The sequence below is a fragment of the Oncorhynchus gorbuscha genome, linkage group LG26 (genome assembly GCF_021184085.1).
Source record: "Oncorhynchus gorbuscha isolate QuinsamMale2020 ecotype Even-year linkage group LG26, OgorEven_v1.0, whole genome shotgun sequence".
Classification (NCBI taxonomy): domain Eukaryota; kingdom Metazoa; phylum Chordata; class Actinopteri; order Salmoniformes; family Salmonidae; genus Oncorhynchus; species Oncorhynchus gorbuscha.
In genome coordinates, this window is record NC_060198.1 from 40,135,601 (window position 1) to 40,162,877 (window position 27,277).

At 44.3% G+C, this 27,277-nt stretch overlaps 3 protein-coding genes across 6 annotated transcripts; 1 reads left to right on the plus strand and 2 right to left on the minus strand.

The window, feature by feature from the left end:
- Window positions 1–696: 696 nt before the first annotated feature.
- On the minus strand, window positions 697–9,895 carry LOC124015292 (TBC1 domain family member 17-like). The gene is made up of 17 exons (XM_046330433.1): window positions 9,470–9,895; window positions 8,292–8,387; window positions 6,439–6,516; window positions 6,239–6,356; window positions 5,932–6,115; window positions 5,548–5,659; window positions 5,294–5,464; window positions 4,418–4,543; window positions 4,203–4,306; window positions 3,992–4,086; window positions 3,779–3,895; window positions 3,538–3,638; window positions 3,333–3,432; window positions 3,015–3,112; window positions 2,768–2,884; window positions 2,589–2,675; window positions 697–2,471 (listed from the first exon to the last, which is right to left on the minus strand). Exons 1-17 carry the CDS (start codon window positions 9,497–9,499, stop codon window positions 2,373–2,375), a joined length of 1,833 nt encoding a protein of 610 aa, XP_046186389.1. The 5' UTR covers window positions 9,500–9,895; the 3' UTR covers window positions 697–2,372.
- LOC124015293 lies at window positions 9,877–15,977 on the plus strand. Of its 4 annotated transcripts, XM_046330435.1 has the most exons (7): window positions 12,210–12,531; window positions 13,270–13,508; window positions 13,693–14,101; window positions 14,199–14,463; window positions 14,560–14,643; window positions 14,718–14,890; window positions 14,984–15,977. In XM_046330435.1, the coding sequence occupies exons 3-7, from the start codon at window positions 13,718–13,720 to the stop codon at window positions 15,119–15,121; spliced, it is 1,044 nt and encodes a 347-aa protein (XP_046186391.1). In that variant the 5' UTR covers window positions 12,210–12,531; window positions 13,270–13,508; window positions 13,693–13,717; the 3' UTR covers window positions 15,122–15,977. The 4 variants fall into 4 exon arrangements, with proteins under 4 accessions (XP_046186392.1, XP_046186393.1, XP_046186391.1 ...); XM_046330436.1 differs by lacking the exon at window positions 12,210–12,531 and adding an exon at window positions 9,877–10,101 and having other exon boundaries at window positions 13,270–14,101; XM_046330437.1 differs by lacking the exon at window positions 13,270–13,508 and having other exon boundaries at window positions 12,209–12,531.
- Window positions 15,978–17,313: 1,336 nt separating this feature from the next.
- LOC124016497 (tripartite motif-containing protein 16-like) lies at window positions 17,314–26,984 on the minus strand. Its single transcript, XM_046332066.1, has 5 exons — window positions 26,870–26,984; window positions 18,981–19,007; window positions 18,749–18,811; window positions 18,318–18,457; window positions 17,314–18,165 (listed from the first exon to the last, which is right to left on the minus strand). The coding sequence occupies exons 1-5, from the start codon at window positions 26,967–26,969 to the stop codon at window positions 17,758–17,760; spliced, it is 738 nt and encodes a 245-aa protein (XP_046188022.1). The 5' UTR covers window positions 26,970–26,984; the 3' UTR covers window positions 17,314–17,757.
- Between the last annotated feature and the right edge of the window lie 293 nt (window positions 26,985–27,277).

Consider the following 27,277-nt stretch of genomic DNA (forward strand, 5'->3'; position numbering starts at 1 on the left):
CATTGCCCGGGACAGGGGAGGACAGAGATCCCTTTTCACCGCACAGACACCTGCTGACGGGGAGGGGAAGGGGGTCTGCTCACTCAGTTAACACACTGCATAAACCATCCTACAGAACTGATAAACACTTTATCACTCAGAACTAAGTCAACCAACTAAGTGCTTTTGACACATTTCTGGCAAATGAGTGGTGTTTTACACTTAATTTGATTAGTTTACAACAATAACTATGGTGTAAACAGCAAGAGCATCAAAACTCACAGACCATCTGACAAGACAATATTTGAATGAACCTTTATTTCAACAGGAAGTCATTAAGATCCAGTCCTTTTTTCCAAATGAGCGCTGCAGAACACAATACCATTATTAAAATACAAAATGCAATCAATAAATAGTAATACAATCAAACAGTTACCCCACTTCAAATACATACTTGTATTTTAGGTTTCCAGTAAATCGTTCATTGTTCGCAATTCGATCTCCCTCTTATACGTACTAGCATTTCCATGTCTAAAACTTCATATGGAACTGAGATGAGGGAGAGGGCATGGAATAGTCACACATTAAGATTCATGGGAGTGTTAGGATGAATAGTTTGGGAGGGTAGTGGAGGGTTAACAGAATTGGGGGGGGGTCACACAGTCTGGTGGGAACATATGACAAGTAAACATCTGAAAGAGTCAATTTCACCAGTAATTGATTGTTTTTGTACCCTTTATTTGGTAAGATTCAGCAATTTCAGATAAGTGAAAATATTGTTATGACATAATACCAGTAGTTAAAAACCTTAAACATTATAGTACACTCTATAGGAAGGCATTTTATAGTACTTGTAATACTCTGTCAGTAAGATTATTCTTCATTTTATATTTAGTATTACTTCGAGTTAGAAGGACAGCAATAGAGAGGAGAGCATGGATAGAAGGAACAACAGGGTGGAAAAAAATGCAGACCACAATGATACACCATTAAAAAAAAGGGACAAATGGGCTGAGATAAAGGGATAAAACAATTTAACAGACAATTTTAAAATGGAAGCATTATGAAAAACAAATGAAAAAAATGCTCACGAGACAGGTACACAAATGGAAATATAAATGACTGGACATGACTTGGATTCACACAAAATACTTAGGGGAAACAAAATAAATGTATTGCGGTATTTATATAAAGACAAAGCACTACATATGTAGACCATTTCAATATTTTGGGATAGTTACATTCATGAAAAAACAACCTATCACCGTTCACTCTAATGCCCCGTCTGTCAGAGATGGTAACAGTCTGCAACCCTCATCATGTACTACAGTACATTATCAAACACTCTCTCCTATGCCCCATATCATCCAATATACAATAAATGGCCAGTTTATTAGGTACACCACCCCATTCACAAAAATGGTTAGCTCCTACAGGCAGTGAGTGTCATGGCCTATATAAAGCAGGCAGACAGGCATTCAGTTACTGTTCCATTGAATGTTAGAATGGGCAAAACAAGTGACCTAAGCTACTTTGAGTGCGGTATGATCATTGGTGCCAGGCGCCCAGAAACGACCACCCTCCTGGGCTTTTCGCACAGGACAGTGTCTAGGGTTTACCGAGAATGGTGTGACAAACAAAAAACATCCAGTCAGCAGCAGTCCTGTGGGTGAAAACAGCTCATTGATGAGAGGTCGAAGGAGAATGGCAAGAATCATGCAAGCTAACAGGCAAACAACGGCGCAATACAACAGTGGTGTGCAGAACGGCATCTTAAACCGCTGACCTCTGTCCTTTTCATGGATGGGCTATTGCAGCAGACGAACACACCGGGTTCCATTCCTATCAGCTACAGCTAAAAATGAAGTGGCTCCAGTGGGCACGCAGTCACCAACACTGGACAATTGAGAAGTGGAAAAACATTGCCTGGTCCGACAAATCACGATTCCTGTTGCGTCATGCTGACGACAGAGTCAGGATTTGGTGTAAGCAGCGATAGTCCATGGACCCATCCTACCTGGTGTCAACGGTACAGACTGGTGGCAGGTAAAGTAATGGCATGGGGAATGTTTTCCTTCGGACATGTTAGGTCCCTCAATATCAATTGAGCAACGTGTCCACGTCCCAAAGAATTCAAGCTGTTCTGGAGGCAAAAGGGTGTCCGACCCAGTACTAGATGGGTGTACCTAAAAAATAAAAACAAATAACTGGCCATTGAGCGTATATATTCCTATATGGAACACCTCATATCGGTTAATGCCTTTCTCTCCTCATGTCTATCACCCTGTCCTTCAGAGTTAAGGGTAGGTAGGGCGAGGGCGTGCTGCTGCAGCAGCAGTGCTGTTACTTGACTGGCTCGTTTCAGTAGCTGCTGCCTGTGATCGGCTGAGAACCTACTGCGTCTCATGCGACTCTGATTCTGGGCTCGTCTCGTCATCAGGGCTGGGGGGAACGTACAGACCAATGACCTCCTGCACCTTCACCGGCAGCTCCTGAGAGACAGAAGGAATGGAGAGAGGAGAGGAGTTTAGATCAGTCAGATGACAATACACAATATTTTAAATATATCATGTCCAAATGAATGTATCCTCCTCTAAGATATTTCCTACTTTGCAGCAGGCCAGCTGCAGGTAGTTAGCTTCTGCTCCTCGTAGGACTGTCTGCAGATCCAGCTTCATGGTCAGTTCATTGATGTGCTGCACATAGACAAACAGTCCTTAGTACTGTACACATAAACAAAAAGACAACATCATTAAGGAAAATAACTTAAAACACATTTCCAACAAACCTTCAAAATAGTGTTGAAGTCGTGGTCAGAGCCGATGAACTCCCCCCTCTGTGATTCCAGAATGGAAGCGGCCATCAGCAGATGGAAGTTTTCACAGGGCAGACGAGTCCAAAGAACCTAGTACAGAACAGTGCGCTCACTGTGTGTTTACTTACATATATTGTAAAACTAAGAGTTTTTTTCCATATAGTGTGTAAAGCCTAAGCTACATGCGAGTGTTTCTAATGAGTAGTATCCACCCACTCACCTCCCAAAGGGATAGGATGTCCTCGAAGGAGAACTCTCTCTTAAACCATATCAGTAACCAACGGAAACAGAAGCACAGAGAGCCACTGTCCTGGGAGTCTGAAAGAGAGACAACATAACAATGTGAAGAATTTACTATGTCAACAGATTACGCATCCAGGTAGTTACATAACACACCTTGAGTTAAGGTCAAATATAATCAATTGGCTGATTAGAGAATTGACTGCCTGATGAATGTCTACCTCACTGAGTAATAACACGTTTGAGTTATGGTGAAGTGTGAGAGAAACACAGTAACTGAGTGATAGTCATCGTTTACCCAGGTAGTCAAGGAGCTCAGGGTCCAGAGCCTTCATCAGCAGGCTGAGCTGAAGGAGCTGTTGCTTCATGGCCTCCTGAGACTCCTCAAAGTTCTGGTGCTGAGGGCCAGAGAGAGAGAGAACATTAAAATAGTGTGTAATGCTATGTTTTAACACTCTTATGTGGTAATATATGAGTATTTAACAAGAGAGTAAGGTGCTTACCACCATCTCCATAAAACCTGTCAGACACCAGAAGGACTCCACTTCGTTCTGAGTGACAAAAAGGAGAGGAGCCAAGAGGTCACTCATCCCCTGGACATAGCCTGCAGGGAGAGAAAGAGACAGACAACAGGAACCACAAGGAGAGATGAGAGTCAGGTCTGAGATATTGATAATAAATACAGTTGAAATGTGATACAATGGCTTTGAACTTTCAAGTGTAAGAACAAGGGGAGTGGCTTACCCAGATCAAAGTTGAACATGCAGTATGTCATCAGCACATCATTGAGAAGAGTCAGGCCTGGGTTGTCATTGCCAGAGAAGAAGGTGTTGTGTCTGTCCGTCCGACTCACGTCCCTTTCTGTCCAATCAAAACATGAACAGATAAGTAACAAATCATAAAATGTGTGTCAACCAATGAGGCGTGAGATCATGTTTAACAGACAGCAACACCAACCTATCAGACTGCGGTATCCTCTGAGGAGAGAGTTCCTCATCTCCTGCTCTTCACTGACTGACTTCCACTGAACCTTCATTCTGAAATACTCATCTCTGAAGACAGAAAAACACAGAGGGGTTGAGGAGATGAATTTACTCACTCCCTTTTAGACAACAGTCCCAGTCTGTGATAAGAGAGCCATAACAAGCGAGGGAGATAAGAGACTAACGTTTTCATCCTCAGAATGTCCTCCCTCTCTTTCAAGGTACTATTCCAGGGATAGAAACCCAGCAGAAACTTCCACACATCCTTCCTCAGGGATGGTGTGATACCCTAGGAGAGGGAAAGGAGGGATGCTTTGAATGACAAGGTGCAGACACTGTACAGCAAAACCCATTTGGATGGAAGATGGTGTCAGATAGGAATTATACTGTACGGTCTTACCCCCCTGAAGACCAGCTCTTTGATTTGCTGTGGGTCCTTCACACGCCCCTCTGGGTCCAGGAACTCCTCCCATTCGTCGAGAGGCTGTCCCCTGGTTACGTCTGGTTTAGGGCCAAGCTCCACCCCCTGGTACCAACAAAAATAAAACTCTCACCATTGATATCGCCATCCGCATGTTACAGCCAACGCCTGGACGATGTCGCCATCCGTATGTTACAACCAACGCCTGGACGACGTCGCCATCCGTATGTTACAGCCAACGCCTGGACGACGTCGCCATCCGTATGTTACAGCCAACGCCTGGACGACGTCGCCATCCGTATGTTACAGCCAACGCCTGGACGACGTCGCCATCCGTATGTTACAACCAACGCCTGGACGACGTCGCCATCCGCATGTTACAACCAACGCCTGGACGACGTCGCCATCCGCATGTTACAGCCAACGCCTGGACGACGTCGCCATCCGCATGTTACAGCCAACGCCTGGACGCGTCGCCATCCGCATGTTACAGCCAACGCCTGGACGACGTCGCCATCCGCATGTTACAGCCAACGCCTGGACGACGTCGCCATCCGCATGTTACAGCCAACGCCTGGACGACGTCGCCATCCGCATGTTACAGCCAACGCCTGGACGACGTCGCCATCCGCATGTTACAGCCAACGCCTGGACGTCGTCGCCATCCGTATGTTACAGCCAACGCCTGGACGACGTCGCCATCCGCATGTTACAGCCAACGCCTGGACGACGTCGCCATCCGTATGTTACAGCCAACGCCTGGACGATATAAAGTGAGGTCCTCTTCTCCATCTACTCCACAGATGTCAGGGCTAGTGATGAGTTTACATCTCCAACCCCATCCCCCCCACTTACACAGGTGATGAGCTCAAAGCCTGGTTCGTCATCAGCTGAGGGGGGCCCATGGTGGTCCTGAGGGCCACGAGAGTGGAAGGGGGAATCTGGTGGTCGTAGAGCCCCTCTGAAGAAATTGGTGACCTTGGAGAATCCCCCAAAGGTGGTGGCATAAGGGTCCTGGATAAACCTCTGGAAACAAAGAGATTAATATAATTAGAAACACACACATTAAACCTTCTCAGAGAATAGCACACACAAAACACAAGACTTACAGAGACGAGGTCTGAGCTTCCATCGTCAAAGAGGTGCAGCTCATCAAAGGACTGAGAGAGAGCCCCAGAGTCATGGGGATACGCTAGGAAGAGACGACCATCTACAGGTGATCTAAAACAACAGAAAAACAGTCAGGCAGATAGTAAGAGACACAGACAGCGACAGAGAAGATATAGAAGCTCAGAATAGAAGAAAACGCTAGCAAGAAAGAGAGAGAAAGTATGAAAAAGACACTTCAGAATGTATGTAGAAAGGGGGTAGGGTACAACAGCTGCTAAACTCTACTGTTCAGAGTCAAGTTATATGCCAGTGAAATGCCTTGAATTCCTCTGAGGCATTGATCTGAGAGAGAGAGGGAGAGCTGGCTGTCTGCTGCTACTCACGGGGCCAGGATGATGTAACGCTGCAGGGCCCTCAACAGCTCCCTGGTGCCCCCCCTATGGAAGTGCAGAGGAGGAAGGGGGTGGCCACCCCTGCTAGTAAAAACCATGAAGTTACGGCCCAGGGAGAAACGGGACCGTCGCAGAGAGTACAGCTCCGACAGAGGCAGGGAGAATGACCACTGGCCTGGGAACAGAGGGGGAGACATCAACATCAAGAATAGCACTATACACTTGCTGCAAACACTTGTGAGTATAGCCTAGTATGAGAACTACAAACGCAGAAGGCAAGTTATAAAAGTCTACGTACTTGTCTCTTTGACAGGGGGGTGCTCTCTGACTCGGTCTCTCTTCACTGTGCTGATGACTGCCCAATCTGGCTCGTAGCCAGGGTCAAAGTTGGTGTCTTCCACCCCTCCTTCTCCATCCTAACAGGAAGACAGGCTGTATATAAAGAACATTAAGAAAACAGAGTGATGTGTGTCACTAGTGTACTAAACAAGCGCTCACCTTTTTAGTGTAGAATACAGCAGCCGTATTGCGGCCCTCGTCCTCTAGTGCGCTCCACTCCAAAGCTGGCTCCCCACCCTGTAAACATAGACAAACACCTTAGTCTAGTCCAGAATAACATGTGATAGCCTAACACTAAGAAGAAAGGACATACTGTATATGATCTATAGGCCTATGTGTTTGACTAAAGGAAGCAAAACAAAGTTACTGATGACAAAGACTTCCACCACAGGGATGAGTACACTTTGAATATGACCAGAATTGGTTTTCGATCAACCAATAATCATATTTTTATTTTATTTGTACTTTTTACCCCTTTTTCGTGATATACACTTGGTTGTTACAGTCTTGTCCTGTCGCTGTAACTCTTGTACGGACTCGGGAGAGGCGAAGGTCGAGAGCCAAGCGTCCTCCGAAACATGACCCCGCCAAGCCGCACTGCTTCTTGACACATTGCTCGCTTAACCCAGAAGCCAGCCTCACCAACGTGTCGGAGGAAACACCATCCAGCTGGAGACAGATGTCAGCGCGCATGTGCCCAACCGGTCACAAGGAGTCCCTAGAACGCGATAGGACAAGGACATCCCAGCCAGCCAAACCCTCCCCTAACCCAGACGACGCTGGGCCAATTGTGCACCGCCTCATGGGTCTCCCGGTCACAGCTGGCTGCGACACAGCCTGGGATCGAACCCGGGTCTGCAGTGACGCCACTAGCACTGCAGTGCCTTAGATCGCTGTGCCACTCGGGGAGGCAATATTTTCATATACCGTGAGCTCCAAAAGTATTGGGGCAGTGACAATTTGCTGTTGTTTTGGCTTTCTACTCCAGCACTTTGGACTTGAAATTATACAATGATGAGTTAGAAAGTTATCATACCCCCAAGACATGCTAACCTCTCACCATTACAGTAACAGGAGATGTTAGCATTTTTGAGGGGATATGACAGTTATGCCTCTAACTTTCTCACAATTCATTAAGGATTATCCTTGATCATAGTAGCATCCACAATAATGTGAGGTGTTTAGAAACATATTGTATTCTTATTTTACAATAAAAGTGACTCCAAAATGACAAAATACATTATTTACCATTCATTTATATTGGGCACAAAATCTGAATCTAATCTGAAACACAACCAAAACAAACACAACCAAATGTGTAGGTTCACACGCTTAATTTAATGATTGCATGCTAAGAATATGGGAACAAATACTAAAATGTTGACTACTTTAATAAACATAAGTGAATTTGTCCCAATACTTTTGATCCCCTAATAAAAAGTGCTGTAACTCCTAAGCGGGTGAAAATACCCTAAAATTAAAGCTGACAGTCTGCATCATAACCTCATATTCAATGTATCATTTCAAACCCAAAGAGCTGGAGTACAGAGCCAAAACAACAATAAATGTGTCACTGTCCCAATACTTTTGGATGGGTGGGTATAATTTGTGGAAGGTTCCAACAGGAATCTGTCCCAAAAACATTGTAAATAACAAAGTTGCCAACAAACAATGCATACAAAGTTGTATAGTGGCAGAATAAGATACCGGGTAGGGAGTGGGCTATTTCATTAAGGTTTTCACTTACCACGTTTTTTACAAAAAATGTCTGTCCTCACTCTGGTAGTCTAGGGACAAGCATTAAGAATAAGCTACGTGGTGAGCTGATGCCTGTTCAGCAGATAGTTAGCTAGGTGAATTGATCATGCTACTTTGTATGCATTGTTTGTTGGCAACCTCCTTGTATTTTACTTCGTTTTTGGACAGATTCCTTTTGGAACGTTCCACAAATTATACCCACCCCTTTTGGAGCTCACTGTAAATATGGTGTCTATGGGAGAAGCCCAACTTACCCGTTCCACTATACGGATGAATCCTGGGATTGTGGTGTCCTGGTTGCTCCTCTTGGCATTGGTGTGAAGGTAAACCCCCTCCTTCTCAAACACCAGCTGTGTGGCAAAACAACATATGCTATTAATATAATATAATTTGCAGTGAAAACTAATGGCAAAATGTCATGTCATGGATTCCAGTGCAATGAATCAGAAAGTGTGATCGAGTGGGAATAGGGTGGTGAATGACAATCATATGACATCCCAAAGAGGATGAGTTAGCTGACTTTACTGTAGCCTACAAAATAGAGTCACATGAACTCTGAGTCACTCGCACAGTGATTCCACCTGTGTGCCTGCCAGGGGTTTCTCCCAGGTAGTGCCTGGTACTGGTACTCTCGGTCTATAGCTCAATTCCTGTGCATTTTATTCCTCTTGCGTTACCATTTTTGTATTTAACTCGGCATTGTTGGAAGGGCTCGTAAGCAAGCGTTTCACGGTAAAGTCTACACCAATTGTATTCGGCGCATGTGACAAATAACACTTGATTTGTGTCTTAAACTGACTGAACCCAATTGGATAGATTCCATACAAATACAATATACCATCATATCGATCCTGTATATTACCCGAAATGTATAATCAATAATAATATGCCAGCATAAATTCAGGTGAAATATTACATAAACCATCCTCCACCAACGAACTGTTCAAACGTTTAGTTAGTTAGATACCGTAATCACATTCACAGGGAAGTCTACGATGCTAATTCTATGGAATGGGATCATCGGCCTCTGGACCCTTTCTTCACTGTAAACAGGTCTAACTACTATTAGTAACTGTTAGAGAACCAGCAGTGCTTATTGCTTTACATATTGAAGTCTGCCGTGGAAAATAGCACAGCTATGATGATATTTCTCGTGACCAATTTATTGAACAAGTAATATATCACAGCAGCAAATATCAATTGAATATGGAAATAATTATGAAGCTAGCTTGTTTGTTGTTATAACGTTAGCTAGGTAACTGTTACTGTAGTTACGTCAGCGTCCCCAAATATCACACGACTTTGTTGTGAAGGTGATAGTCTAGCTACAATGGCGATAACAGAGTTTGTTAAGTTGGCGGCCTTTTAATACAGACCGAATCAAACAGACGAACACGAAATCTAAACTTCAATGTCAATACATTGCGCTTACCTTGTGACTAGTCTCAGCCTTTGGCTCCATTTTTCTTCCACTAGCCTTCTTTTTTTTCAAAACAAATGTCGTCAGAAGACTTCCGCTTTCATAGACTGCACCGTCTACGTTATACGTCAGTCAGGAACATCAACCAATCATAGGTGGTGGCACGTCTAAATTGGAATAGATGCCGCGTTCAAAACAACGGGGACTCAGAACTGGGAAATCGGAAATCTCCGACTTCCGAGCGTTCAAATCAACAGGGAACTCGGAAAAAGCGAGCTCCGAATCGGAAAAATCGATTAGAACAGTTATCCAACTCGGATTTTACGTATTTTCCCAGTTGTTTTTAACGTGGCAAGAGTACCACCGTATGAATCATAATACCCATAAACCCTAGTGTTCAAAGCGGGAAATTGTTCCAATCTGTTTTTCCACCATTGATAAATCACCTTAAAACAAGGCCTGTAATTTCATTTAGGATTACTCTGGTGTGACGTTTTGATAACCGTGTGAATCTCTCTAGGACAAGGTGACTTATCAATATTTTCGCCTGTATTTACCCCCCAAAAATGAAACGCTAATGAGGCTATTATAAAGAACTACAAATGCCATGATGATCTGGACGAGACTGCTGAATTGAGGCAAAGGTAAGAATCTCTGGATCTCTATCTAAATGTAGTAATGAATAAATTGGCTAAATTTCTTTAAATGGATAATTCTGTGAACTGTCTTGTGCAAGTTTTAAATTGACACAATACCTGTTAACAAGGGTGTCAGCTAGCGATGATGTTCAGGAGCTTTCAGGGATTTGTAGTTTTGCATGATGTCCACCTTGATGGTAATTATAATTTTCGAATCCGAGAGTAAATAGAGCCGAATATACTGATAAATCCTTGTCCGAGATTTACATGATTATCAAAACGTCACGCCAGGGTAAGGCTACACGAACAGTCCTTATGTGTTTCTGAAATCCCAAATGGGAAAAATGTATGGTGGAAAAACGATTGGAACCATTTCTCTGTTTGACAACTAGGTTTTATGGGTATTCAAATTGTATCGGTCACATACATATATTTAGCAGATGTTATTGCGGGTGTAGCGAAATGCTTGTGTCCATAGCTCCAACAGTGCAGAAGTGTCGAACAATACACACATCTCAAAGTAAAATAATGGAATGAAGAAAAATATAACTACGAGAAATGTCGGAGTGGCATTGACTAGAATGTATTTATTTGTTTTTTTCTTTAACCTTTATTTAACTAGGCAAGTCAGTTAAACTAATTATTATTTACAATGACGGCCAAACCCGGACGACGCTTGGCCAATTGTGCACCGCCCTATGGGACTCCCAATCACAGCCGGTTGTGATACACCCTGGATTTGAACCAGGTGTCTGTAGTGACGGAGATGCAGTGCCTTAAACCGCTGGAATACAGTATATACATATGAAATTACTAAAACAGCATGTAAAAATTATTAAAGTGACCAGGGTTCCATTATTAAAGTGACATGTGATTCCTTGTACATAGAGCAGCAGCCTCTAAAGTGCAGGGTACTGGGTGGAGGCAAGCTATTGATGGCTATTTAACAGTCTAATGGCCTTGAGATAAAAACTGTTTTTCAGTCTCACAGTCCCAGCTTTGATGAACCTGTACTGACCACGCCTTCTGGATGATAGCGGTTGAACAGGCCGTGGCTCGGGTGGTGGATGCCCCTGATGTCCTTTTTGGCCTTCCTATGCCACCGTGTTCTGTAGGTTTTCTGGAGGGCAGGCAGCGTGCCACTGGTGATGTGTTGGGCAGACCGCAGCACCCACTGGAGAACCCTGTAGTTGCAGGCGGTGCCAGTTGCCATACCAGGCAGTTATACAGCCGACAAGATGCTCTCAAATGTGCTTCTGTAAAAGTTTTTGAGCGTCTTAGGAGCCTAGACAAATTTCTTCAGCCTCCTGAAGTTGAAGAGCTGCTGTTACGTCTTCTTGGGTGGACCATTTCAGATTATCAGTGATGTGTACATCAAGTAACTTGAAGCTTTTCACCTTCTCCACTGCGGTCCCGTGTATGCGGGCGTGTTCCCTCTGCTTCTCCTGAAGTCCATGATCAACTCCTTTGTTTTGTTGATGTTGAGGGAGAGGTTATTTTCTTGGCACCACTCTGCCAGGGCCCTCACCTCCTCCCTGTAGGCTGTCTCCTTATTGTGGGTAATCAGGCCTACTACTGTTATGGCACCTCCACTGTGGGGCTCTATTCTTACAATATTTGTCAGTTTCATGTAATTATGAAAATGGCAGTTTATTAGGCATCAGTGATGGTAATGAAAATTCCAATGTGAATAGTGAAACACTTCTAACAAATGTATGAGTGACAGTGAGTATCCTGGTGCTGCCACCAATGTAGCAAAGAACAGAAGGACAGAGAAAATTTAGACAGGGAGGCTGATGAAGGCGGTAAGTGGTTGTTGTTGTCTGTCTTCTCAAAGTTGCATCCCAGTTTTAGGACTCCTGAGTGGCACAGGGGGTCTAAGGCACTGCATCTCAGGGCTAGAGGTGTCATTACAGACTCTGGTTCGATTCCAGGCTGTATCACAACCGGTCGTGATTGGGAGTCCCATAGGGCGGTGCACAATTGGCCCAGCGTCGTTAGGGTTTGGCTGGGGTAGGCTGTCATTGTAAATACGAATTTGTTCTTAACTGACTTGCCTAGTTAAATAAAAATGTAATGTTTTACTCTCCTCTCTTTTCCTTCATCTGCACTGCAAAATTAGAAGAGAGTTTAGGTGGGAATAATATAGAGATTGAAAAGCCTACCAGAAGCATTTGCTTCCATCATGTCAGATCAGTGAGGATGAAGTAAATTATACCAGTAGAAGAAACCAATGACAAGCTATTGAGATGCAGCCTCGTCCAAGTGCGCGTCCAAAACGAGTACGAGCCCGCCCACAGTCACGTGTAAAACGTGCGTCTCGTCTAGCGTCTCTAAACAGCAACGTCGGAATCTAGGGGAGACCATTCTTGAGAGATAAAGAAACTGTTAGAACCAGAAAAACGCTTGCAACAGACGAAATAAGGAACTGAATGTGTAAGCTGACTTCTGTTCTCGCTGTTTATTTGTGTCTGTGTGTGCTAGTGTCTCTGCAAAGGCGAGAAATGAAATGTGTTCATGTTGGGAGGAGAGTGCACAGGAGACCAGTTGGCTAGCATGTTAGCAAACAAACAAGCACACACAATCCGCAGTCATGACATTTTCATTGAAGTGCTTTCCTGGTAGTAATAATCACAGGAATTACATTTAGAAACGAGCTGGGTAAGTCTAGAGCAGGCAGTCACCCCATAAGGTTTTGGCAGAGCCAGTTCGTATGCTAACGAATGCATGCGATTGTGGGGGGAGGAAGGGACGACGACGCTGAACTGCGACAGTTCGCGAGACGTAACGACAGGTGGACAACGTCTTCCCACGGTTAGCATAGGTCTATTTTGGAACATCCTCAAAGTGCCACTGAGATATTGACCACTGAGATATTGACCATGAACTCAGACTTCTACAAGGCAGTTTGACGTCAGAAAAGTTATATGGAATTGAAATGTATGTACAGTATTTGGATCATGTGAATTTTACAAATTCCATGCTTGAGTTGAGTGTAGTCTAATTTCATGAAGTTTCATCATGCATAATTTTATGAGATTATTATCTGAATTCTGGTTTAGTGATAATCTAAATAGTGCCTAGCTAGTGACATAAGCTAATATTGCTATAATGACTAACAATGCAAACTTTTTTTTTGAGCAACTCAAGCTTTCTCCATTTTGTTTTTTCCAGGTAACACCAGCAACATTTTCATTTTATCTCCCCTAGTTCTCTCAGGCACACTGACATTAATAATATTAAACAATCACCTTGTGCCTCTGAAACCTGCTTTATAACAACTAAGGATAGTTTTATTCTTAGCTTAAACCAAACCAGCAATCGTAAAAGGATCCTAACGTTTCCTCAGATTAGCCAAAAGCAGATTCCAAAAACACATCAACACTCCAGCCTACAATCCAGTGAGAAAAAAGGTAAATTTATCACAAGACTTGTTAACAAAAATATATTGTATTTAATATCAAACAGCTGGCTGAGTCCTACAGGTGCCTGATTACACTAACTTAAACCATTTTAGCTATTGATCAATAAAAACAGTTACAAAGCATCTAAACATTCCATAAAAGCTAGCCCTAATAAATTAAACACATCCAACAGTCATTGGCAGTCCTGTTTACCCATCATGGCCTCCATCACCCAATCATCTGACCCCGAGATCCCAGACAACCACAAAGAGAGCTGGCTGGCACTACTTGCCGCGGCAGAGGGATATTGTCAGAAGTCAGGCTGCGACCTGGCTATTCTTACAGCCTGTAAGAAGTTCTGGCCATCTGTAGTGGAGGGAGATGAGAGGAAAAAGGAGAGTGGCTTGCCTGCTGGAGGCCGGAAGTGGGATTTCTCCTATCACGTGTGGGGTCAGGGGGCTTTGGCTGAGTCTTCGCAGCGCTACATGGACGACATTGCGGTGCTGCACTCCACATCTATGCTAACGGCACATAGATATACACGTCTGAGTGCAGGAGACGGAGGAGCTAAACTGGTAGTGGACATACCCTCTGACAGGGCGGTGAGTAGACTGACTGTCAGTCATTTTGTGCCATTCAATGTGGCTGTCATTCATAGTGCTGTGTGTGATCGTAAAGTCCTTAACTTCTCTTCCACAGGGCCTAACAGGTGAGTGTGGTGTGGGAACCATCAGCCCCAGTACCACACTCTATTCGCAAAGCTACCCATCAATCTACCACTCAGGGGCTGTCATTGGCCAAGCTGCTGGGCAGCATGGGAATGGAGAGAGGGAGCGAGAGATGGCTGTGATGATAGAGGAGGCTGGACGAGGGAGAGACATTCCCGGAATTGGGGACTTAGAGGAAGAGTGTGAGGAAGAGGAGGACATGGACGAAAGGAGCCGTAATCTGAATGAGACTGCAGGTGAACACAGCTCTGTGGGACTATTTAAAAAAAAAAAAAAAAAAGTAATCTCCTGGTCTGAATGACTTGGTAAATATTAATCTCTCTCTGCTTCAGGAGTGTTTTCCATGGATGAGGACTCGCTGTCTCGTGACTGTGAACCATTCTTTGAGTCCGATGGAGAGGAGGAGAGCACTGATGGTGAGTGTATGTGTGTCGTAATATTAGTTAATGATGATCTAATGCTCTTAATATGTGCCTCCTCTCTGCTCCAGGCTCGTTAAGTGAGGACTGTCCTCCTCCCCCCCGCAGCATGGCCATGGGGCAGTCATTCTCATCCCGACACCCCAACCCCATGAACATGGCCCGCTCCCTCCCCGTGTCTGTTCCTGTGTGGGGCTTCAAGGGCAACAGACCCCACCAGGGAGAAGGCCACAGTGGGGAACGGGTCAGTCAACCTTCGTTTAAAAACATACAGCTCACTTTCTCTCTGTCAATCAGTCATTCTGACACACATACCCACTAACTGTCTGTGTTGCAGGCTGGTGTAGCTGACCTGGATCATATTGCTGCCAGCATGAAGGCCCTGTTGGCCCCAGGAGCCAACGACGGAACAGAAATGTTTGGAGGACTACCTCGCCCTCGCCTCAACACGGGAGACTTCTCCCTCAAACACTGAGCCAAAGAAAGTGAGGGGATGAAGGAATGAGAGAGAGAGTGTGTGGATGAAAGAGACCTAATTGATTGGCTGGCAGGTGGAAAAGTACCCCAGTGTATTAGCTAATCACTAACCCCAAATTTGGTAGTAACAACGGTGAACCCAGAGAGGATTAACTGACATAACATATGCTCGTATACACACTAAGATCATTTTCAACACATTACACCCATAAACACTTAAACACTACAAGACCACTCGCTACACACAACTTCACTTCAAATGTGCTCATAGTGACCCACTGTACTGACCAACATGGACACTAACATATTGAAATGTTTTTAACTGACACAGGTGTTGACTCTGTTGTGGGGCTTTGCCAAGTAGATTTGTGGAGGATGGGTCACCCTTCTAGAAATGGTTGGCTCTAGGGGGCTTTTTAACATGAAGCCTGTAGCTTTTCAAATTGTGTGTGAAGGGCACCATGTCTCCATGAAACATGCCTTTTTATACTTCTACCATGCCAATGAATGACTGACTGGTAGAATGATAGTACGTGTACAATCTCTGATATTGACACTATTATAATAATTAATGTGTTGACTGTGAGAGCGAGAGAAAGCGGAAGAGGCAAACAGACGTATCTATCATCTCCCAACTCTTCAAAAGCAGATAAATGTTTTAATTTGAGTACCTGTATGGTTTAAATTTAGGAGCAGGCTGTTGGTTCTGACACTGAATATTATTTGGATGCAGTATAATGGCTGTCCTAGAGAGGGCAGTATTAGATTAAGAAATATCCTGAACAGAAATAAACACAACATGTAAAGTGTTGGTCCCATGTTAATGAGCTGAAATAAAAGGTCCCAAAATGTTCCATATGGCACAAAGCTTATTTCTCTCATTTTGTGTACACATTTCTTTACATCCCTGTTAATGATAATTTCTCCTTTACCAAGATAATCCATCCACAGGTGTGACATAAATGATATTGCTGTTTAATTATCTTGTTAACAGGTGCACATTGTGCTGGGGACAGTGAAAGGCAACTCTAAAATGTTTAGTTTTGTCACACAACACAATGCCACAGTTGTCTCAAGTTGAGGGAGCATGCAATTGGCATGCTGACTGCAGGAATGTCCACCAGAGCTGTTGCCAGAATCGTCATTTCCCTACCATAAGCCGCCGCCAACATAATTTTAGAGAATTTGATACTACGTCCAACCGGCCTCACAACTGCAGGCCACATGTAACCACGCCAGCCCATGACCTCCACATCTGGTTCCTTCACCTGCGTGATCGTCGGAGACCGGCTACCCAGACAACTGATGAAACTGATGGCTTGCACAGCCAAATAATTTATGTCAGAAACCGTCTCGGGGAAGCTCATCTGCGTGCTTCATTCTCACCCGGGTCATGACCTGACTGACTAAAGTAGGTAAATGCTAACCTTCAACGGCCACTGGCACGCAGGAGAATTATGCTCTTCACGGATGAATCCCGATATCGAAGATGGCAGACTGTGTATGGCGTCATGTGGATGAGCTGATGGCAACGTTGTGAACAGAGTGCCTCATGGTGGGGTTATTGTATGGGCAGGCATAAGCTATGGACAACGAACACAATTGCATTTTATCTAGGGCAATTTGAAAACAGATACTGTGATGAAACCCTGAGGTCCATTGTCGTGCCATTCATCCACAGCCATGTTTCAGCATGATAATGCATGGCCCCATGTCGCAAAGATCTGTAAACAATTCCTGGAAGCTGAAAATGTACCAGGTTTTCCATGGTCTGCATACTCACCAGACATGTCACCCATTGATTATGTTTGGGATGCTCTGGATCGTGAACGACAGCGTGTTCCAGTTCCTGCCAATATCCTGCAACTTTGCACAGACATTGGAGAGGATTGGGACAACATTCCACAGGCCACAATCAACAGCCTGATCAACTCTATGCGAAGGAGATTGTGTTGCGCTGCATGGGGCAAATGGTGGTCACACCAGATACTGTCTGATACACTTCCCTAACTTTTTTTAAAGGTATCTGACCAACGGATGCATATCTGTTTTCCCAGTCATGTGAAATCCATAGATTAGGGCCTAATGAGTTTATTTCAATGGAATGGTTTCCTTATATGAACTGTAACTCAGTAAAATTGTTGCATGTTGCATTCATATATATTTGTCAGTGTAAATAGTTGAACTCTATTGTTTACACAGTTGTATTTATTCATACATGACCATGGTTCAATCAGATATAAAATGATACAAGCTATGAATTTAAACTACACACCCTACTTTAACACTAACAAACTAGTGCTGTAACAAAAACGACTGACGGTACAAATAAATAGTCATAATCAATATAATTGTCATTCTAAATATTATAATATAACCTAGCAATTCACATGTATGTTGCCCTCGTGCAACAGTGGGATAACAGCAACACTTAAAACCATAGACATGATGTGAACAGATTACAACTGATTTCATGTTGTGAAGATTCCATTATTCTCTGCTTCAATTCTGCATTCTGACACCAGTAATTGTGCTCCAAATATTAGAAACATATATCTTCTCGTTCACTTTACCTCCCTCTCTTACAAATTCCCTGACCTGTTATTCCATATCTCCTTTCCTACACCCTTCTTGTTACTGACCCTCTTTCTTCTGGATCCAACAGAAGGATTTACTGCCAACCCAGAAACAAGGCAGAATCTTCTCTTTGAGGTCAGTTTTGAACTTGTGTATCAGTCGCACCGCCTTCTCCGCCTCCCCTTCTCCTTCCACGATGAAGAACTTGATGATGCCAGCGGGCTGGTCCAGGTATATGCTCATGGTGTTGCACAAAGGGAGCCCGACCTCCACGTTCTCCCCGTTGTGCCAGACTTGGTAGCAGGAGCCGGCCCAGCCCGCACCCCATGAGCTTTCGTTCTCCCCCAGCCCACATGGCCCATCCTTCCGGCCCATGCTCTCGTACACTGCCCCAATCACCACCCAGCCGCCATAGTCCACCTCCCAGTACCCTCTCTGCCCCAACAGACCCTCCTTACACAGCACCTGCACAGAGTAGAGAGTGGATAGTAGAAAGGGTAGATTAGAGATGTCTTAGAGCCAGGCATGCACTGATGGCATCTCCAAAACAGTAGGCACACTTTAGTTACACAATGGCACTATGATGTGTGCCCTGTAACTGAGGATGGCAGACCAACCTGTGGCGAATGCTCATATCTCTCCGGTCTCATGGGGTATGGACACACCTCCTCTGACATACGCGACACCTTGAGGTTGCTCTCGGATATCCACAGCAGCTTCTGGGCCGTTTTGTCATCCAGGGAGAGGGGGATCCAGTCTGAGGGGAGAAAAAGAAACGATGGGGTAAAGAGAGAGGAATTGAGTTGAGTGGTTGGATGAATATGGATGAGAAGAAGGGGTCGGAGAACATATAAGGTCAGATGAGTACTGTGATATTATTGCGATATGTACAATCTCTTGTGTGTAGGCAGTAAAGTGGATGTACTGTAAGCCAGGTCCTAATTGTGCATTTCAACATTGTATAGGCTGTGGGCAAGCAGGATTTGGTATCAAATGCATTACAGAGAGTGAGACCCAAAGTGATAAAGAGCCAATTACATGGCCTTACATTTCATGAGGTCAGCCCTGGTGGTGGGATCATGAATATTGGGCTCGTACACCGGCGGCACCTCTGTTATGTGGAGAGAGAGATAAAGTGTGAAATCCATTAAAGGTATACTGATGAGATAATCCAGTTTGAATTACACCACCGGTCTAATGTAATTCCTGGGATGCCATCGTTAGTCAGGATTTACAAAGGCTTTTCAGTACTTATACATGCAGTATTACAGAAATCATACCTGCAGGAGCTGCCTGGGATTTTCTTCCTACAGAAAAAAAGGCAAAAATGAATTATGTTTCCCAGGTAGAACATTATCTTGTGTCAGATTGTTATGTATTTATTTACTGTGCATTTGCAGAGGTTGTGCTTGTTGCAGTTTGAGGAGGTTGTGCTTGTTGCAGATTGTAGAGGTTGTGCTATGTGCAGTTTGTAGAGGTTGTGCTAGCTGCAGTTTGTAGAGGTTGTGCTAGCTGCAGTTTGTAGAGGTTGTGCTAGCTGCAGTTTGTAGAGGTTGTACTAGCTGCAGTTTACTGTCCATGATTCCTTCTCTCCCTTCCTTCTCTTCATCTCTCCTTCCCTTGCCTCTATCTCCCTGCTCCTGCCACTCTCTGTCTTCATCCCCCCTCCCTCCCACTATTTGCCTTTATGCCATATATCACTTTGGGGAGTGTGTGCTATTCTGAGTCTTTTTTCTTAGCACTGATTAATGTAGTTTACCCAACCAGCCCAGGTTTGGATTACGGCTCTACATCCGCTAAGGACACACATCACAGCCACTGACACCAGGGGTCAGGCCGTTATATGATTACAAGTTGTGTGTGATGGACGTTAATTTCACGCCACTGACAGCATGATTGTCTCTGCTGCTAAAGTACTCTAGATGTTGTTTCATCTCCATTTTTCCCTCCTGTCCATTCATTTGTCATCCCACTTTCTCAGAAAACTGGGTGCTATTGCTGTTTCCACTCGGACTGTCACCGTCCGTCAGTCTCCTTTCGTCTATGGGCGACATTAGCTCAAATTACTTGATTTTTCACAGTCTTCCATCTCGTTTCAGATCACCCCTATTACTAGCCTGTTCAACCTCTCTTTCGTATCGTCTGAGAGTCCCAAAGATTGAAAAGCTGCCGCGGTCATCCCCCTCTTAAAAGGGGGTGACACTCTAGACCCAAACTGCTACAGACCTATATCTATCCTACCCTGTCTTTCTAAGGTCTTCGAAAGCCAAGTTAACAAACAGATTACTGACCATTTCGAATCCCACCATACCTTCTCCGCAATGCAATCTGGTTTCAGAGCTGGTCATGGGTGCACCATGGGTGCACATTTTCTTTTCTAATTTTGTCTGTCGTAGTTGAAGTGTACCTATGATGAAAATCACAGGCCTCTCTCATCTTTTTAAGTGGGAGAACATGCACAATTGGTGGCTGACTAAATACTTTTTTGCCCCACTGTATATAGGGCCTGGATGTCAGGAAGCTTAGCCCCAGTGATGTACTGGGCCGTACGCACTACCTTCTGTAGCACCTTACGGTCAGATGCCGAGCAGTTGTCATACCAGGCGGTGATGCAACCCGTCAGGATGCTCTCGTTGGTGCAGCTGTAGAACTTTTTGAGGATCTGGGGACCCATGACAAATCTTTTCATTCTCCTTAGGGGGAAAAGGTGTTGTCATACCCTCTTCACAACTGCCTTGATGTTTTTAGACCATGACCAGGAACTTGAAACTCTCGACCTGCTCCACTTCAGCTCGTCTATGTTAATGGGGGCCTGTTCGGCCCTCCTTTTCCTATAGTCCATGATCAGCTCCTCTGTCTTGCTCACATTGAGGGAGAGGGTGTTGTCCTGACACCACACTGCCAGGTCTCTGACCTCTTCCCTATAGACTCTCTCATCGTTGGGGGCGGCCCGTCAGGAAGTCCAGGATCCAGTTGCAGTTTATTCCCAGGTTCCTTAGCTTAGTGATGAGCTTTGTGGGCACTATGGTGTTGAATGCTGAGCTGTTGTCAATGAACAGCATTCTCACATAGGCGTTCCTTTTGTCCAGGTGAGAAAGGGCAGTGTGGAGTGCGATTGAGATTGCGTCATCTGTGAATCTGTTGGGGAGGTATGTGGATTGGAGTGGGTCTAGGGTTTCCGATGGTGTTGATGTGACCCATGACCAGCTTTTCAAAGCACTAGCTACCTACATGAGTGCTACGGGGCGGTAATCATTTAGGCAGGTTACCTTCGCTTTCTTGGGCACAGGGACTATAGTGGTCTGTTTGAAACATGTAGGTATTACAGACTCAGTCAGGGAGAGAATGAAGATGTCAGTGAAGACACTTGCCAGTTGGTCCGCGCATGCCTTGAGTACATGTCCTGGTAATCCGTCTGGCCACCTGTTTAAAGGTCTTGCTCACATCGGCTACAGAGAGCGTGATCACAGTCGTCTGGAACAGCTGGTGCTCTCATGCATGCTTCAGTGTTACTTGCCTCGAAGCGAGCATAAAAGTCCTGTATTGACGCTTTGCCTGTTTGATGGGTCGTCTGAGGGCATAGCGGGATTTGTTATGTGGCTTGATTGAACCATTGTTTGTGGTAAAAGTTTTGGGATTGGTAAGAATTTCAAACCTTCTTTTTGTAGTGTGGTCATTGAACAGTTTTATGCAGTAATATTGCTGTGATTTGACTGTTTTATACAGTAATAGTGTGGTGATTGGTCAAATTTGCAAATTTGCAGAATCGCAGAATTCCAAAATCCTGGAGGAACTAATATGGGTATTTTCTCCTTTACATAACACACACATGCACACATAGGATACCGGTATGCATGTGTACGTCTACACACCCACCCACGTGAGAACTAGGTACAGAGTGAGCGTTTCCATTTCTTTTCTACATCCATTGCGATGCCAACATGCTCTCAAATGCCCTAAATGTGTTTTTGAGGATGTCGCTGGATAGCAAGCTTTCAGTGATGAAGGGGATAGCAGAGAGCGTGAGCGATATGTCTTAATGGTTCTTCCTGACAGTCAGCACCATTGCAGGAAGCCAGGGCCTTTGCTAACACCAATGGATTACTTTTTAGAGCACAGGTGATCAACTGCCAACACATTGCTGGAAGGATTGGCCTGTCTGTCCTTTTAGCCCAGCTCTTTTGCGCAGGACAGTCCATGCTGGCACCTGTCTGAGGGAAACCTAACTCTCCAGTTTTTGCGATGTGTCTGCCCATTGGCGCAGAGGGAGCCGACAGGATGATGACCATGAGGAAAAATGTGAGCTTGTTACAACATCAGCGGAGGCCAAGCGAAACTGGGAGGATGAGCAAAGGAAGAATAAGGCTGAGAACCTCACTGTCTTCCTTGCTTGAAGCATGTGTACCACAGAAGCTGCCACATTACTGTATGCCCAGTTATGATGAGGTTATGATGTATTTCAACAATTTCCCATCGTGGTTGGCTGAACTCTGATCCACTGGTCTTTCCAATAAAGCTTCCATGTTTGTGACTTACACTCCACTGTATGTGTCCTGAAGACTGAACAGCTGCACACTGCCCCAAAGAGATTTAAATGACTTTGACAGAAAGGCATGCATATAATGTATACTGTGCTGAACAACAAGTAGAAGTAATGATCAGGCAAGACAGAAAGGGAGAAGGACATCTGATCTCTGGAGTCGGGACGTGGGCAGTAGGAAGGAAAGGGGTTGATGACAGGTCACTTAATCTATCATCCCTCCCCATACTCTCCCAGAATCCTCCCTTATAGGGACAGAGCGATGGGAGAGGGAGGGACACAGAGAAAGATAGCAAGACTCGGCTAATGGGATAATCAAGGATAGTTAGTAGATGGCAAAAGTAAGACATTGATGGAGGGTGTCACCAAGGGATTCAGGAGAATCATCACGAGGGTAGAGAGATTTAAATATACATTTTAAAGAGGGGATGGGCAATCGGCGGCTCCCCCCAAAAATGTAATAAGCCTTACTGTTGCAAGTTAGAATAGCAGAATACACAAGGTGTATTTGGTTGTGCATCAGCAGTTTTTCTCTTGTTATGTCAGACCCTGATAGTCACTCAATTAGCCCATGTCAGCAAAACATTTGTATATTGGCAAATTAGTCTAGCGGTCAGCTAGCTACTTAGTAATCACGGTCGAATTATCGGCTTGGGGGCCCCCATTGATTTTGTTAGTCAGTCTCACTCAGATATCATAAAACCTGCAAACATTTCTCTCCACCCTATGGAAAAATGTATAGAATTGCAGGTAATTAGCTGTCAAACAGCCAATTGTTTCTCTCCGCCATCTTGGCAAAATGAGTAAAATGAGTTTTCCCCTCATCAATCTACACAGAATACCCCATAATGACAAAGCAAAAACAGGTTTTTTGATTTTGTTTTCAAAAAGGGAAAGGTTCTGAAAGCTTAATGACATCCAGAAAACATCCAGAGTCACCATGGAGTGAGATATCACCCTGGCTGGTTATTATGAGCGGGGCCCGGCGGGGGTGGGGGGGATATGAGTGGGCTCTGGCTCCCCTGTGGAGGATAAGCCCAGCCAGATACCCTGCTGCTCTCAGTGGGGTCACCAGCAAAGCCCTGGACAGATTGACAGATGGATAAACAGATACTCAGAGAGATTGATGAGTTGACACAGAGAGACATTTAAAGAAAGAGAAAACAGGTGAATGAATGTTCAGGCACATAGAGACAGTGGCAGAAAATGTCAAACATATGGGTCAAATGCATTGGAATCCATTGAACCATAAATCTAATTGTGAAATCATAGGATTTAATTGGCAGGGGAAGGATTGGAATGGAAGTCCAACAATATTGGGGACAGCATTTGATTTCTTCTGATCTTAGAAAAGTTTGTCCATTTAACCAACATTTGTCAATTTCTAGAGATGTTTTTGAAGATGAGTATGATTTTTATTCACAGTAACAACGATATTCAGGACATATGATAGGTGTGCTGCGGATGGACAGAAGCTAATCTGAGAATGAAATGAATACTCCTCCCTGGTAACTGGAGGAAAGCCAGTCGGCCATGTTGAGGACATCTTTAGATGCCTTTCAGAGGCCAGGACAATGACCCTCTGACATGGTAGAAAAGAAGCTGCTTATGTTGGATGTGCTCGTCGGTGGTCTGCTCAACCCCCCTGGAAGAGATGGAGCTCTCTGCCCGGATCGGGTTCGGGAACAGCGGGATCTCCACTGATAGGGAGATCACGAGATGTGACGGAGAGAGGTGAAGGGAGCTGGCCAAAGCTCAGAACCATCCCTTTGCCCTCTGTTATGAAGTGTCTAAAAAACCCTTGCTGTGTTCCATGCCGATGATGAAATGGAGATGGATGGAAAAAGCATTGACTGAAAGATGTACAAACCAACAGGACAGCATTCTTGAAAAAGGAGAAAGTCATTGGGAGGTTCTCAACATGAGATGAAATGTGAGGTCTTCACTGGTCTATAAAGTTGGACCAGGACCAGAATGGACCCAAGGAAAACCTGGACCCAACCCGTATCCTAACTGGTCCGAGTGACAAAAAAAAATATGTTTGTCAGCCAAGTTGTTCTTCTGGTTAACAAATAGGTCTTTTTACAGTATATGTTGACTAGGCCTTCTATAAGTCAATAAATTATCCTTATTAGCGTAAAATAAATATGCAAGAGGCTATGCAGAGCCGTGGCTGGGTACGATCAAACAGGACCCAACCCGGACCTGAGGGACAAGTTAGAATTTCAGACCCGAACCCGATCAGGCCCTGGTCCGAAATCGGGTATATCGGGTCCACCTGGACCCGTGAATACCTAGCTCCAATTGACTTTGTAATAATCAATGTTTAGCAGTACATTGTCATGAAAAGCAATGCAACTGTCTACATTTAAATCTGGTAATCTGAAGAGATATAATTCTTCATGAGTCAGAACTGAAGCAATCAGATATGTACCTCAGCGGTCAGATTTTCACAGAATCAAACAGCCATGAATAAACTTTGTGTTTCACAGCCAGGTACTTGAGTTACTGTCCATGACTTCACACTTCATTACCATGGGAGCCAGAGGATGGCAGTGATAGGGAGTGATGGGACATTGAGGCCACACTGGGCTGGATACATGTGAAGGATCCATAGCAGGGTTGGATGGACAGAGGGATATATGGAGAAGCACAGAGTGGAAACTGGAGAGGGAGAAAGAGGATGAGAAATATAGAAAAAAAGTGGATGGAATCCTTGGCAGCATTCAGAGAGGTTAGTTTCATGGAGCAAAGTGACAGACAGACATGAGATGTGAGACCTGACATGGCCAACGGGCCAGTGAGGCTGTGTGAGAGCTGACTGCTGAAGAATGGATTTGATCCGGTGGGAACATTGTAGTCTGGAGAGGTGATGTCAGAAGAGGGGGAAACAGTTTGATGATTGATGAGATGGGGGAGAGATTTGGAAGCAAGACAGGCGGAGAGAGGTACTTGGCAAAGTGGGCCTGTCAAAGGAACAAGATAGAGCTTGTAACTGGTGGTCAATAAACAACATGTTATCAACATCATACATTCATAATAAACACCCAGCGATGAGCACTGTCTGCCTGTCTGTCTGTCTCTCTCTCTCTCTCTCTCTGTCTGTAGTTTTTTTGTCTGTCTGTCTCTCTCCTTAGCTAGCCTTATAATAAAGTCCATATGCCAAAACAGTAGTTAACACTTAAGATTCCAAGTAGTTTAACCGTAATTGAACAACACTCTTATAAAAGTGAACCTGCACAGAAATTCTACCGTAAGAAGTAGGGTGTGAATATCATAGTACACACAGTAGCCTACATATGGACTCCACTATGCCCCATAGCCTACATATAGACTCCACCATGCCCCATAGCCTACATATAGACTCCACCGTGCCCCATAGCCTACATATAGACTCCAACGTGCCCCATAGCCTACATATAGACTCCACCGTGCCCCATAGCCTACATATAGACTCCACCGTGCCCCATAGCCTACATATAGACTCCACCGTGCCCCATAGCCTACATATAGACTCCACCGTGCCCCATAGCCTACATATAGACTCCACCGTGCCCCATAGCCTACATATAGAGTCCACCGTGCCCCATAGCCTACATATAGACTCCACCGTGTTCCATAGCCTACATATAGAGTCCACCATGCCCCATAGCCTACATATAGACTCCACCGTGCCCCATAGCCTACATATAGACTCCACCATGCCCCATAGCCTACATATAGACTCCACCATGCCCCATAGCCTACATATAGACTCCACCATGCCCCATAGCCTACATATAGACTCCACCATGCCCCATAGCCTACATATAGACTCCACCATGCCCCATAGCCTACATATAGACTCCACCATGCCCCATAGCCTACATATAGACTCCACCGTGCCCCATAGCCTACATATAGACTCCACCATGCCCAATACACCAGTGCTAAAACGTGTGTTTGAGTATGACACAGTGAAATGGCTGTCGGTTCTTTTGTTAACTTAAAACAACAACTCGTTTCTTAATCCTGCGGACCAGAAAAGCCTGGAGGCACTGGCCTCATTGCACACTGGACTTACTCCATATTTGGATATAGTTTTCAGTGAGAGGAAGGCATAAGAACTTGAATAACTTGATTTTCAGAAATACATCAGCCACAATAATCCTAATTTCCCTATTCACTAGGTACAATTTCATCTCAAAAGTATTATAAAAAATGACCCAATGATAATGAAATGATTTCCTATTTATTATTTAGTTGAGTTACTGACAAACTACAATGAATCATTTGAGAGATAACAATACAATGTCCATAAAGTAAAACAATCCAAAATGATTCATTATTTGCCTGGTGTTTGATAAAGTAAAACCATTTATAACACAACAAAACACAAAACATGTATTCATGAGAATGTGAATATTAAATATGAATGCTAATTTCTGAAAATGTGAAATATACATTAAAAATGGTCATTTCTATAATTTATTGGGAAATCCAATAAAATGTTATATTAATGTAATACTGATTGAATGGTTATTACATTTGCTTTAAAAATCTGTTCAACTGAGGAGGAGAGGGTTTTGGTCCGCTTTCAATTACATAATGTACACATGCAAGCTCACAGAGTAGATCATGAACCCTTACCTGCTTTCTTTGGCACAGGCATGATTTCGTTACTGCTTGGAGCGTAGTTTGGCAATACCCTATGGTCTTCAGCAGAGATAGTGGCTGATCCTCTCTCCATGAACACTTTTATTTCCTCAGGGAGAATGGGGGGGGGGGTCAGGACAGGAGGTGCCCAGGTTGGGAGATGAGGGGTGTCTGGTGAAGTTTAGTTGGATGTGAGGGGTTACCGAAGGGTTGGTACTGTCATCTGAAACTTCTGCAAACATAGTGAACCTTTATAGAGCGCAAAAAAAACACAAGCAAACACACACTGTACAGTATGTCACAAACACTATACGCCTTTTACATACAGTACCAGTCAAAAGTTTGGACACACCTTCTCATTGAACGGTTATTCTTAATTTGTACTATTTTCTACATTGTAGA